The sequence below is a fragment of the Zophobas morio genome, unplaced genomic scaffold, assembly GCF_036711695.1.
Source record: "Zophobas morio isolate AGI-343-1 ecotype UQ-CSIRO unplaced genomic scaffold, CSIRO_AGI_Zmor_V1 ptg000024l, whole genome shotgun sequence".
Taxonomy (NCBI): domain Eukaryota; kingdom Metazoa; phylum Arthropoda; class Insecta; order Coleoptera; family Tenebrionidae; genus Zophobas; species Zophobas morio.
The window spans coordinates 16014911-16029265 of record NW_026972129.1 but is presented as its reverse complement, the minus strand read 5'-3'; the positions used below and the strand labels follow the sequence as shown (position 1 = coordinate 16029265).

At 30.5% G+C, this 14355-nt stretch overlaps 1 protein-coding gene across 1 annotated transcript in view; it reads left to right on the top strand.

Moving 5' to 3' along the window:
- LOC135135554 (GTP-binding protein Rhes) overlaps positions 1–13929 on the top strand; it is a 40610-nt gene extending 26681 nt beyond the window's left edge. Inside the window, exons 3-5 of the mRNA XM_064064639.1 lie at positions 32–226; positions 615–807; positions 10150–13929. Coding sequence (XP_063920709.1) covers positions 32–226; positions 615–807; positions 10150–10573 — 812 coding nt within the window. The 3' untranslated portion in view covers positions 10574–13929. The remainder of the gene's footprint in view (positions 1–31; positions 227–614; positions 808–10149) is intronic.
- The last annotated feature ends 426 nt before the right edge of the window (positions 13930–14355 follow it).

The window sequence follows — 14355 nt, the reverse complement described above, 5'->3', positions numbered from 1 at the left end:
AATAAAATTTTTAGAACTTGATCGGTTTTAGGATCAGCTAGAGTAGGTAAAACTTGTTTAGTGTCCAGATTTTTGGGCGGTAAATTTCATGAAAGTTATACACCAACTATCGAAGATTTTCATAGAAAACTGTATAGAATTAGAGGAGAGATCTATCAGTTAGACATTTTAGACACCTCTGGTAACCATCCATTTCCTGCGATGCGGAGACTGTCCTTTTTAACGGGTAACGAGGTCTTTGTCAACGTTGAGCTTGCTTGTTTAGTTCATAACACAGCACCTCTTTGCAAACTTTGCAACCTTGTCAACAACTGTTGTGTCACTGCTGGTTTGTGTTTCTGTACTTTACAAAATTGGAGCGTTCTTCGTTCGTGTCGTGCAGGCGTTTATTAAAGTAATGCTGTTTTGGTAGATAGACATTAAACTAATTTACTCCGTGGGAGTTTAAAAATTTGCACGCGATAATTATAAAAGAAAAAATCAAATTGCTTCAATTTCCCCAATTCATTTTCCTGTCGCGGCAAATGAGCTTTCGAGAAAAACGACTTTAATTAATTTTTGAGCTCGTTATTCAATTTTCATTATTCTCTTGTAAAAATTCCGTTTAATTTTAGGAGATTTATTTGTCATCGTGTTCAGCATGGACAGCCGGGAAACGTTTGAAGAAGCAATAAGATTACGAGAACAGATATTAGAAACGAAAATTAATGCTGGAGCGTCGTCGAATAGCGGCGGTTTGACGAGAAAAAAAACTTTGCCACGAGTGCCAATGATCCTGGCAGGAAATAAATGCGATAAGGAAATGAAGTAAGTAATTTGTCCCATCTCACTGCCACGAAAATTTTCTGCATTTTATTTTTTCCCCATACCGCATTCATATTGATTGTAAACTTCAATAACTGTCAAGCTGAAATAGAAAACTTGAAACTTATAAATAATATATCTAACGCAATACCCATAGCTTTAGTGGAAATTTATGCTCCGCACGTATACTTTCGACATCCTTCTCGATTATGTCGTTATGTTATTTTGAGAAAATTAACTTGATAAAAATGAAAGCTTTGAAGGAACAGTGGTGGGATTCGGAAAAACGAAAAACGTGATGAAATTTCCTTACTCTTTAGGAAAAAACAATTTTTAGATTGAAGTGATTTTTAGCATTCGTTTCTCTTTAAAGTGAGCTTTCTTTCAGATTTAATTTTACTCGGGCGTCTGCAAAAATACGTGTGCGTGTACTTAAATGTGAATCACTCTGAGGCATTGTTATGAAACGCGGAAAACGCTTGTTGAAATAACAAAGAAATTAAGCCTGAAAAAGCGAACTGATATACCTCTCAAGTTATTTTTAAATTTTAAAAGTGCCATACTGAAGATAAAATGCGAATGTCTGCCTTTATAAAATAATAAAGGCTTGATGTTTCTCCCAAGAAACCCTCATAAGCTTGGTAATTTTGACGAGTCGCATATAAGATGATTTTATGTCGGCGCTGTAATAATGTTTATACCTCTTATTGCATATATTTTCATGTTAATCTTTTGGTATCCATGTTTCTTCCTCTCTTGACGCATAAAATCAGATATATCTTTGCCTTTTCCTTCACGAACGTAATCAGAAAGTCCGTTTGAGAATGGCTAATTTAATCTTTTCTCGACATTGCATAGTTTTTAATTAGAGTACGAAAAAAGTTTCCGTCTATCTGTCTATCGTTACCGTCCGCTGAATTGATTAGACAAGTAATTTTCGAAAAAACAAAGTTTGGGTATATTTGAAGAATATTGTATACATGGTAAAACATCAAGCAAAATGTGTCTGTTCATCCTCACAAAAAATTTGATGACGTCATCTCAAAGTTTTAATAAATTAATCATATCTAATGTGTATGTATACATTTCGTCCAGCAATATTTTTACCCAAAAATGGCCCCATAATAGAAGAAGAAATGAATAAACCACTTAACAAGAAAAATAATAATAATAATACAAACAGCAAGAGGCAAGGAACGCAAATACAGGAAATATAGGAACTTGGAATATACGAAGTATAGAAACAAAAGAGGAATTGGTAGAGGAAATGGTAAAACAAAAAGTGGAGATACTAGAAAATACAGAAACAAAAAGAAAGGTATGGCAAGAATACATTAAGGATATTTTGGTTAGGGGTAGATCAAAAAGAAGGAGCGAAAGAAGGGGTAGAATTAATAGTAACACTAGATAAACTAAAGGACGTAACTAAAGAAGACTATGTAAATGAAAGAATATTAAAGATAGAAATGAAGATACTTACGAAGAACAGCTTATGGAAAAAAAAATGCCACAAAAGAAACTAAAGATGAGTTCTGTGCCGAACTACAAAATAGATGAAGGAGAGTAAAATATCACAATAATGGGAAACTTAAATGGTAGAGTAGGAAACCATAATACAGACAGAGAAAAATTTTTAGAAAGAGAAGTAGTACCAACGAAGAACAAAGTAGGAATAATTATTGAAATTTATATGGAAAATGATTTAATAATAATCAACACTAAATGCAAACACAAATACGGAAGAATTAACTAGTCGAAATGAAAAATAAATAACAGAGTCTTTTCTAATCAGAAACAGAAAATGGAAAATTGTAAAAAATGTAGAAGTCACAAGAGAAGCGAATAAACTGAAAAACAAAAACATAAAATGAAAGAAAAGATAAATAGTTATAAACTTAAAAAAAACAGTAAATGCAATTAAAGGAACCAGAAAGAATTGGAATAAAAGAAAAATAACCTAGTGAATACAGCAAGACAAATTTGTGGAACTACAAAAATAACGAACAAAAATTGGTCGAAGTTTATTTTGACAAATTTTCCTCACCCTTGCTATACAATAAAACACATCCAACTTTTTCTAAAAATTATAAAATTTAATTTTGCGATTTTTATTTCTTTTATGAGAACCACTATAAGTTAAAATAAATACGAGTATGTGTGTAAATGTAAAGAAGGGTGCTACGCATATGTTTCTAATGAGTTTATTCTTTACAAAATTATGTGATGACATCATCAAGATTTTTGCAATTTACCATTATAGCAGTTTTGATAGGTGCAGTGTAATACTAATAACAATAGTGTCATATTTCGAAATTTTTGGGAAAATGGAGTGAGCCGATCCTGATTTAATCAATACAATACATTTTTTGAGACACCCGCCTGTATAAGCAGTTCTAAAAAATATGAATCCAATAATAAATCGGACGTATAAACTCATATTTTGTAAATTCTCGGTAGGATTTATTCGGCAAAATTTTGCGAGACGTCATCAATTTTTTGGAGGGGGATAAACAGTATAATTTGATTAAAAAATTATAAAACTTCCGATAAGTTTGAAATGTCTGCAAGATTTTAAAGCATTCAGTTTTACAGTTCCTGATTTAATCAATAAAATAAATTGACTTATTCATTTTTTAATAAACATTAAATAGTTTTTCCAATGGGTTCATCAATTTTTCCAAGGGAATACATATCAGAAACTGTAAAATTACATTTTTGATTTACATATTAACAAATTCTTGATAAGGCGTGATCAGAAATGATCGAGTCTGTTGGCAATCCTGGACTTAGTTGAAATTGGTACGATTGACAGATTGTTGACATTTTTAGTTTGCAAAATGTATCCAAAACTTAACTTAAATTTATCACATGTCACGATTGACGTATCTGTCACAATTACATCCTTTATGCCAACATAAAAGCAAGAAAAGTTCACATTTTTGTTTAAGAAGTACTGCTAACAGACTCAGTCATTTCTGATCACGCGGTTAAAGGTTAAAACCAGTGGCGTAGCGTTTTTGACTTGAATTATTCAATTGTTCAAGTTAAATTTTAATTTTTCAGTTTTTCAGTTTTCCAAATTTTGAATTTTCAATTTTTAGATTTTGCAATTTTTCGATTTAAGTTCCCTGAGTTTTCAATTTTTCGTTTCATTTTTTTTTTTAATTTGTTAGTTTTTGGACTTTCAATTTTTCTAGTTTTCATTTTTTTTTTTTTTTTTTTTTTAATAATTTTAATTCCAACAGACTAACGTCTATGGTGGAAACACACAGAGTTACATTAGTAGGTACATACTTGTAAACATTAATACAGAAAAAAAAAAACTAACAAATTTCAACTTAAAACTAACAGGTTCTTAAAGTGAACAGAGGAAAAAATATGATATGATACGTTTACTTACATTGTGGTTTAAATATACATAAATATATACGCTTAATTAAAAATTTTTACAAACAATTAAAAATTTCTACAAACAGTTAATAGCTTTAATTTAAGTCTTGGACTATAAAAATTGTCAAAAAATACGTCTACTCCATGAGGTATTATACAATTAGACAGTCTTAAACATCTGATTAGTGGACTGTTAAAATGGTGATAAGTACATGGTACTTTGTAATAAAATGTTGTTGGAGTGCGACAGTTTACACGTGGACAAACAAACTTTATACTCTCTAATATAGATGTACAAGATATGTTACCGTTTATCAGTTTTTGCATAAAAGATATACATGCCATATTCCTACGACTTTGAAGTGAGGATTCACCTATAATATCAAATAGCGCTCTTGAATCACAGTGCTGAGGCGGATAAGTACCATACATTTTAAAATAGATGAATTTAGCAATTTTTCGTAATACATTTTCAACGAGGTTAATATAAACTTGATAATAAGGCATCCAAATTATGCAACAATATTCAAGTTTGCTTCTCACTAAAGTATAAAACAATATTTTAATACTAAATACATCTTTAAAATCTGTTCCATTTCTTATAATAAACCCTACCGTTCTTAGAGAGCTATTAACCATTTGTTCGATATGTGGGACGAAAGACAAAGTAGAATCAATTATGACTCCTAAATCTCTGTATGCATTACACTTTTGTAACAGTACACCATTGATATTATAATAAAAGTTAATTTTATCTATCTTTCTCGTGCAACTCATGATTTTGCATTTGTCTTTATTAATTTCTAGTTTATTAATACAACTCCAAGTAATAAAATTATCTAAATTGCCCTGCAGCTTTAAGCAATCATTATTAGATCTTATGATGTTAACTATCTTTAAGTCGTCTGCGTATATGAAACATTTGCAGTTAAGATGTTTTACAACATCATTGAAGAAAATTACAAACAGCAAAGGACCTAAGTTAGAGCCTTGAACAACCCCACTATTTACAATAAACTCAAAAGACTTAAATCCACCGTACTCGACAAACTGCCTTCTTCCCATAATCATTGATTTTAATAAGAGCAATATATTATCACAAAATCCATACATTTCAAGTTTTTTAAACAGAACACAATGGTTTACACGATCAAACGCTTTCGTCAAATCCGTGTATAGCACATCTACCTGCAAACCATCATCTAAAGCAGTAGACACAAACTGAGTAAATTCATATAGATTTGTGACAGTCGATCTTCCTTTGACAAAACCATGTTGTTCTGGTACTATATAGTTTATAACATGAGAATATATATTGTTGGATAAGATACATTCAAATAGTTTTGCAAAGTTTGATAATAGTGCTTAAATATATAATAAATTTAAATATGTTTAATATTAATACATATAACAGTACAAATATTTTTTAAAATTGTTGAAATTTATCATTTTTTGTTTTTTCATGTTCAATTTTTCGATTTACAATTTTTCATTTTTCAATTTTTTGAGTTTTCAAGTTTAAATTTTCCAGTTTTTCACTTTTTCGATTTAAGTTCCTCGAGTTTTCAATTGTTTTTCGTTTCGGTTTTTTATTTTCTTTTTTTTTTTTGGAGTCACCCTGCGTAAGCAATTCCAAAAATATGGATGGAATCATATCTCATCATATTTTGCACATTTTAGATGGGATTTATTCGGAAAAATTTTGATATGACGTCATCGATTTTTTGGAGGGAATAAACAGATATACTTTAATTAAAAATTTACCATGCTTATGATAACTTTAAAACGTCTACAAAATTTCTGAGCATTCGGTTTTGCAGTTTCAAAATTAAATTGCAAAATACTGTTATACAATTCTGATTTTTTTTACAAAAGTCTAGATGCCTCGGATAAATAATCAACACGGATTCATAAACTACACGTGTAGGACTATGTTATCTTATACAATTTAAAACCAGTTTTCTATGCACAATTTTGAGGTGACGTCATCACATTATTGGTGGGGATAATTAGACAAAGTTTAGTGCGTTTTACAATCTATACATACATGGTATTCATAGTAACCATATAAAATTTGACAACAATCAGTCCGGTATTTTTGGAGATTATCTGTCTAAAAAAATGCACACGAACGGTGGATAGACAGACAAACGAAAACGGGAGACCCATGTTTTTGTACTTTAGGCGTCATAACACATAGAGAAAATGTGAAAGTAGCCAGTGGCCCAATGGGCTTGATTACAATACTTCCTTATCTTACGCTTGAGCAGTAAAAAGATCAAGAGAACAGAATGGTGGTCTCATAAATAAAGTTAATAATCAAAGAGAAAAAAGATAGTTGAAAAATGGTATAAAAGAAACCAGAACATTATGAAGTGTACAAAGAAAAACTAAAAAATATGAAGAAGGCAATAAAGAAACCAAAACACGAATCATGGTTAATATTAGGAAAGAAGATCACCCAGAATTACAGAGAAAACCAAAAACTATTTTTTTCGGAATACTTAAGCAACTGTAACAAAAGAAGAAATATAATATGACTAACATAAAAATTTAAGAAAGGAAACGTAATCACAGATGAAGAGGAAATAATGGAGGGATGACAAAATTTCCAAGAATTGACGGAAGATGATCTAGATGAAGAAGAAGAATATGAGGAGTAGAATAAATCACATGAAATATAAACAATATAACAAGAAAAATTATCAGAAGCCATACGAAAGATAAAAAAGCACCTGGAAGGGATAATATAACCCCCGAAAAGGTAAAATATATTTAAAAAACAGAAAAACAACAAATAAACAAGCTAATGGATGAGGTAATTCAAGAAATAAAGATACTATAAGATTGGAACTATGGATAATATTACCGATATATAAAAAAGGGGACAAGAAAAATTGTAATATTTATAGCGGTATGGCACTATCAATATCAAGCATCCAAGAATCTTGGTACGAATAATAGAAAGAAGAATAGAAGGAAAGATTGAAATCAGTACCAAATTTATAAACAAGAAGAAAGAGTTCATTTTATACATATGAAAAAGCGTTTGACCGTATAAGAATAGTGGACATATGGAAAACCTTAGAAAAAAGACAAATAGATCAAGGAATGTAAGTAAGCAGAGAAAAATGTTGTGCCTCGGTAGGATCCGAACCCCACGCCTCTTGCTCTCCGGGCAAGCATCCTAACCACAAAACAATGGAAAAAACTAGGATACTGGCAGATGCAACTAATCTACTAAAGTGTTTGTAAATGACATAACCGTAATACAAAAATAGCAGAAGAACTACAAAGTAATTTAGAGAAATAAATTATATGAAGATAAATCTCGAAAAAACCAAAACTGTGATAAAAACAAAAACAACAGGAAAACAAATTGCACAACACAAAACTCCAATGAAACGTAATAGAACAAGTACAAGGTTGCAAATATTTGGGAACAATAATACGTACGAAGCAATGGAAAATAGATCAAGAAATAAATGAAAGAGTGAAGAAAAAGTAAAATTGAAAAAGTCTGTGAGTTGCGGTACCAGGGAAGAACAAAAAATGAAGACCAATACGAAAATGAAAAAAATGTATTAAGGAAGCTGTGGAAAGAAGGGGTATAGAGTGGGAAGGAATTAAAAACAACATCCAGGGTAGAAAGCAGTAAAAGGAAAGACGCAGACACACTCAAACTCTACTTCACCCCCTTAACACTTAACGATAAAAAAGCAAAGGATTATAAAAATAAGAACAAGAAATACAACACCAAGGGCACTCAAATTTTTACACTCTTCACGGTTATCGAGGACATGGTAAATCACTAATCAAAATTCCTCTCTTCATTCCTTCCAAAAAGTTGATGACGTCATCTCGCAATTTTGAACAATCTCATTTGAAATGTTCAAATTGTTTATACAGGGTATCTCAAAAAAATAATGAAATTGATTTTACTGATTAAATCAAAGACGACTTGTCTCAGTTTCCTGAAATTCTAGTAGTACAGTAAAGTTGATAGTTTCATTCTACAATTTTATTGAGAACGCATAGTATGCTTTATACTTGTGTATTAATAACCCACCTCTATTTTTATTTTTACGCTATAGGGATTAGATATCATAAGAAAAACCAAAATAAAATTTCATAATTTGTCTAAACAACGATCTGTTTAATTTAACAAAGTTAGACCAATTTTCATTTAATTTTTTAAACAATTTAGTTATTCCAAAGGTCCAAGTCTATATTTTATTAAATACTCTTACATCATACAGAGGAGATTTTTAGAACATAGTCTGTCCGCTCTTGGGAATTGTGTTCTTGTTTAAAATCTATTTTTGTGTGAAAAGCGAAAAATTTACTTTCAGCCACCGTCTGAAAATTTGTTATCATTATCACGTAAATCTGCTTAATAATGTTATACATTAATAATAACTATAATAACGTACATAAATTGTGAGGTTGTAACATACAGTGTTCTACAACATTTTAGTTTGGTTGCCACCGAGCAACAAAGAATTTTTAGTTGGCTTCCAGAGTGGTCCACTTTACTTGGAACGACTCATATATAATTCCTTTTCATCTTCTGAAAATGGATTGTTGTATTTCTCTTCTTGTATTATTTGGTTGCTTGTTATCATTTAGGTATTTAGAAGTGTTTACAGGGATGTTTCGCTTTCGGTAAAGATAAGAACAAACATAAAAACATCTTCAAAGTTTAAATACATTCAGATTTAGAACGACGTCACTTTCAGGGGCACAAACCGCTATGAAGATAAGGGTGTCTTAATGTTTTCTGTCAAGTACAACCACCTCGCTTTTTATCATCGTTACCTTATAAAACAATCTGGAAATTTCATCTGTAAAAATACAAAATTTATAAATTTCATTGGCATAATAATAATGAACGAAAATAATGATAAAGATAACTAGAAAACAAGAGGTTTTGAAAATGGAGCAGTTTCAGTAGGTTTGTAATTTTAATTTTTCAAAATACATATTAAATTAAAAAAGAAAAACAGAAAACTAACCTTTTATAAAGCTTTGTTTCTATAATAAACAAAAATTGTCCTCTAGTTGTCATTAGGTATCTTGCTCATCTAAACTAATCTCGTTTTGTTATTTGTTAATTTATTTAGCAATAACAAAATGATCTTTGGAGTAACTTTGACTGATTTGTGTCTGTCTGCATTGTCCGCTTTTTAATAAACGCTTGAGATTAACCAGGCTAATAATGTGGTCAAATTGTTGAATATTTAAAAGCTAAATAATAAACACGTTATCCCCATTAATAAATAAATCGATAAATTCGACATTAATAATTCAAAATTCTTTTACCAGCCGATGATACCTGATGCCATGCAAACCCGTCGGGATTTTTACCAAGCGTTGATAACGAGGCAAATTTAATTAATTTATTAACTGAATCATCCTTAATTGCTCTTAGCATGCAAAAGTTTAATTAAGTGAAAAAAATCAAGCTTGTAAACTTACTTTGGGTGAAAAATACAATTTAAAATTCATAACCCGAGAGAAAAAGTTAGCGTGATTTTGTAATTTAAACATATTCTTCGGGCACTCCCCACCGGTGCGGTGCTCAAATGAGATCTTTAAAAGTAATATTCTGAAACCATCGCCCCATTTACTCGTTTCGTTTTACAGCGGCGAATAACGGGAGGAAATAAAATCGCTAAAACACCAGGAAACTCAAGAAACGGAAATGATTTTATTTTACAGTTTACACTCCATGCAGATAGTCAATACTCCTAATAAATTTACAACCTCTCCACATTATGAAGGTTCGATTTTATCGCCGGCAACGGCTGGAATTAAAGCACGATAATAAATCGTAGCGACAGATTTTCAAAGTTGTAATTGTAGTGAGGTGAATAGCACAATACAACTCGAAAAAACGAAATAATGAGAAAGCGCAACTTATTACTGCATTCCTGTGATGTTTCATTATTTCAGGACGGTGACTGCAGAGGAAGCTCAATTATACTGTGACACTCAAGATTCAGGCTGTGCCTTTGTAGAAACATCAGCCAAGAAAAATGTTAAAGTAGATGAAGTTTTTTATCAATTATTTGTGGTGGCTAATCTGCCTCAAGAAATGGCACCCAACCATCACAAAAGAGTCAGTGCCAATTTTGGGGCTCCTTGTCCTCTGCCTCCTTCGGGACCTTCTCATCACTCAAAGAAATATACGCTTTCCGTGAAAAGGAGGTTAAGCGACGCGTGTGGCGTCGTTACGCCTAACGTGAGACGACCTAGTATTAGGACAGACCTCATGATTATGAGGACAAAAACTTGTAGTGTAGGGGACACCAACTCGAACCCCAGTAACTCACCCCTCAGCTGGAGGCGAATTGAAAGTAATTGCTCCATGCAATAGTTTTAACGCAGCTTTTGAAAAAAAAAAATGTACTGATAGTTTCAGGCATACAACGTAATGTTTAGCAATAAAAAGCTGGGATTTGTTACTTTGACATTTATTTTCATGTTCAACATAAGTTTATTCAATCGACTATGAATAACAGCTAGTTTCAAAATAATTGCAATTTTGCACTACCCGTGTCACTTAACTTTAAAATGAATAGTAGAAATAGGAATCAATGTTTTAACATAAGTAATAAGAGAAAAGTGGTCTAGAAAAGCGACATCTAGCTAAATTTTGTGACGTTTGTTTCTTCTAAGTTGATCATTTCATTATTTAAATGTCGGGTGATGTTAAGCTAGACCACTTTTTCTTTATAGTCCTTACCTTTTATAATAATTTTAATCATTTTGATGACAATGTGTCATTTATTTACTAAGAACTGGAGTTTAACCAGCTTTTTCTAATCTCATTTACAAATAACGGCTATAAATGTCGAATATTCCTTTTTGATAGTTGTATTCGAATACTTTAGAATCATTTATAAGAAATAATTTACTTATAAAGTTGTAAGACATTGAATCAGAAATACCTACCTCTGTCTAAATATCTACTATATTTGTTCTTCCTGTGTCTCCTGTCTACCTCTATGTTTCTTTCTCTCTTGTACTCCTACCTCTCTCAAAAATTTAAAATAGATTACCTACAATTTAGTTTAAGTAAAAATCTTGTTATGACTGTAAAATTATTATAAAATTAGTTTTTTTAAATGTGCGTATTGCCTAACCTATTGCCAAAATACGATTCATAGCTACATAAATATAGCGTTAAAATTTAATTTTTGGATGCTACCTAATTAGTACTTACAGACCGATTTTTAATCTCTAGAATAGATATTTATTAGTTTATCTGATATTTTATTTTATCATTGTTTAGCCTCAGAAGTTATCATCACAACTTATTAAGTTCTTTAAAATACTTGAAAAAATTTAGATTTAAATTATTTAAATTTTGCAACGTTGCCATATTCTTTTCAGACATTATATCTTAAAGTACAACTAGCAACGTTGCATGTGTTGTTGGAAGAAGCGGTGCAGTGGTGTCAATACTGCAAGGTTATATTATATTAGAAATCAAAAATGTCAATTTTGGCCCTTTACAAGTTTTCAAACTAACGCGATTATAGGTCTAAGGTGGCAAATTGACAACGACATTTTAGTATATAGTTCATCCTACTGTACCTACAAAATTTACATTTATTTGTTAATGGTATATTGTTACATTTGAAAATTTGTCAAAATTGGCTCAAACTATTATTAGTTGTAATTTTGTTACAGGGTAGCTTTGCTTGCCTCCGTCAAAATTAACACATAATACTAAAAATAAAATTATACATTATTATTACTAAATGCACGAAATGTTAAATAACAAATTTCGCTTACTTCGAGATAACAATTTTAGAGTAAATCAAAACTACGTTTGGCTGTTATGCTCATCCCATATTAATAAAGATGACATTTAAATGTCGCTGAAATATTCAGAATTCGTGAGAGATTTTTTCTTTAGATTCTAAAGAAATTTGTGCCACAAAGGAATATACGGTTTGTGAATAAATAAAGTGATCATTCATTCAGCTTTGGGACGGACTGGTTATGAAACCATTATATCGCATTGTTCAAATAAAAACAATTTTATATTTTTAAGAAAGATATTTAATGATATGTTCGAAAAAATCATCTACTTAAATAATACCAAATTTTTAAGCAAATTATAAAAACAAAGCTCATAACAACCTGGTACTATTATGAAATTAAATTTTACCCAAATAAGAGACGGGACCGAACTGTATCACCAGCTTAAATCTTTTAGAAACTAATGTAATAAATGTGATAATAACTTATTTAAATATTTTACATTAAACTGTTTTTTTTTTTTTATTTTTAATGCTAGATTAGTAGTGTGGAAATACCAAAAGAAGGTCTACTTTTAATGTTGTAGTTATTAATGTTGTTTAAGTGAAAATAGTATAAGGAAAAGCTCCTTGTCTACAGCAATTCCAATAATTATTATTAATTAATAATTCGTCGAGCCTTTCCTACTTCTTAGGTTTATTAATTTACATACCTATATTATCTTCTCAACTGTGATTTTGGTTAAATCCAAGTTAAATATATTTAATATTATTATTGTACATTGTACTATTGTACCAACGATTTCTAAAACAATCCAGCCATGTGATAAATCTTGTCAGTAAAAACGATAGAGTATTGATTGGTTTAGAAATCCAAAAGAATGATTAATTATAACAGCACCAAACTCGTGTAGTTGTAACTTGTAGCAGCAGTTTAGAAGATTTAGTAAAGACCTCGCTTAATTTATTATGATCCGTGTAAAATGTATTGATCTCGATAAAACTTATAGCAATAGGTAGATATTCTTTTTGTGTTGTTGGTGTGTATGTGAATTTTAGAATAGATTAGAGTAAAATGGCCACATAATATTAATGTTACGAAGATTTTATTTATGAGCTATTTTGTAATTGTGTACTTTGTCTACGACGGGGCTCAAGAGTCAAGAGTTTCCACATTTGGAATTGACTGTATATCGTTTTATGTATTCTGCTTTATTAATTTCATTTTTATAATGAAGGATGTACAGGCAAGACGAGATTTTTTGAACAACCGTCAACCTTGTATTCCCTGTCGTGCTTACCTACAAAGTAAGTGTTATTAAATACATATGATTCAAAAATCGAAATTAAAAGAAAATTTTTTGTTAATATATTATACCGTGTGACAAGATGGTCGATATTACTGTATTCCTTGTTGTATTTGTCCTTTTACAAACTTAAACTAGTAGGTATATAATGCACATATCAGTATAGATTTTTGCTAAACATAGTGGATCAAATTCACAGACAAATAGTCATTGACGTATGGTGAAGTTAACATCGTCTATTTATAAGTTTGTATGGTCAGATATGCATACGTGTACTAAATTACATATTTTTCATAATTTTTCACTAAGAGTGGTTACCAGTATCACAATGAGTTAAAATATTATCAAACTGAATTTAAATTCAAAATTCGTAAATTTTAATACAATGTATAAAGGTTTGATATGTATGTGACCTTGAAGCGAACTTCCGTTGTCAAAATGATACTACCGTATGATCAAGATACATTTCGTGTTATTGACCCTTTTCCTGTAAGATCGTAAAACTTCCATAGTGACTTTCCGTGCGCACGCATCTTCAAAACCACGTATCCGGCACTCCGGCAGCAGAGCAAAGGCCTGTGACAACAAACCGCTTTGACAGAATGCAACCAGCTACACATGCGTAATCTATCGCTCATTGGTTAATTTTAACTTGGCGCTCCAAAAATCTGACTTCGCCTGCGCGATGTTGTCTCACTCTGTATCATTGGAATTTATATAATGTCTACTCACTTTGCTTACAGGAAAAGGGTCAATTATTAGAAAATACAGTCAAAATCAGTGTTGATGTTTGTTTGATGTTCTTTAATTGTATAAACTATATATAGATCATACGGTATTAGTACCTAGGGAATATTTTTGATTCGTAAATGTATGAAACCCATCATTTTCCAGAAAAATTGTCCACTTATTTAGAGTTAGTTTGAATTATGTTTTATAAATGAATATACAACATAAAATTTAAAAAAAATCAAAGTTTACAATTTCTGTATTTTTCTAAATATAAAAAAAAGTATTTTTAGTACATAAATATAACCCAAAAACGAGTATATCTCAAGAAAATTTAGAACAATGCAAATTTA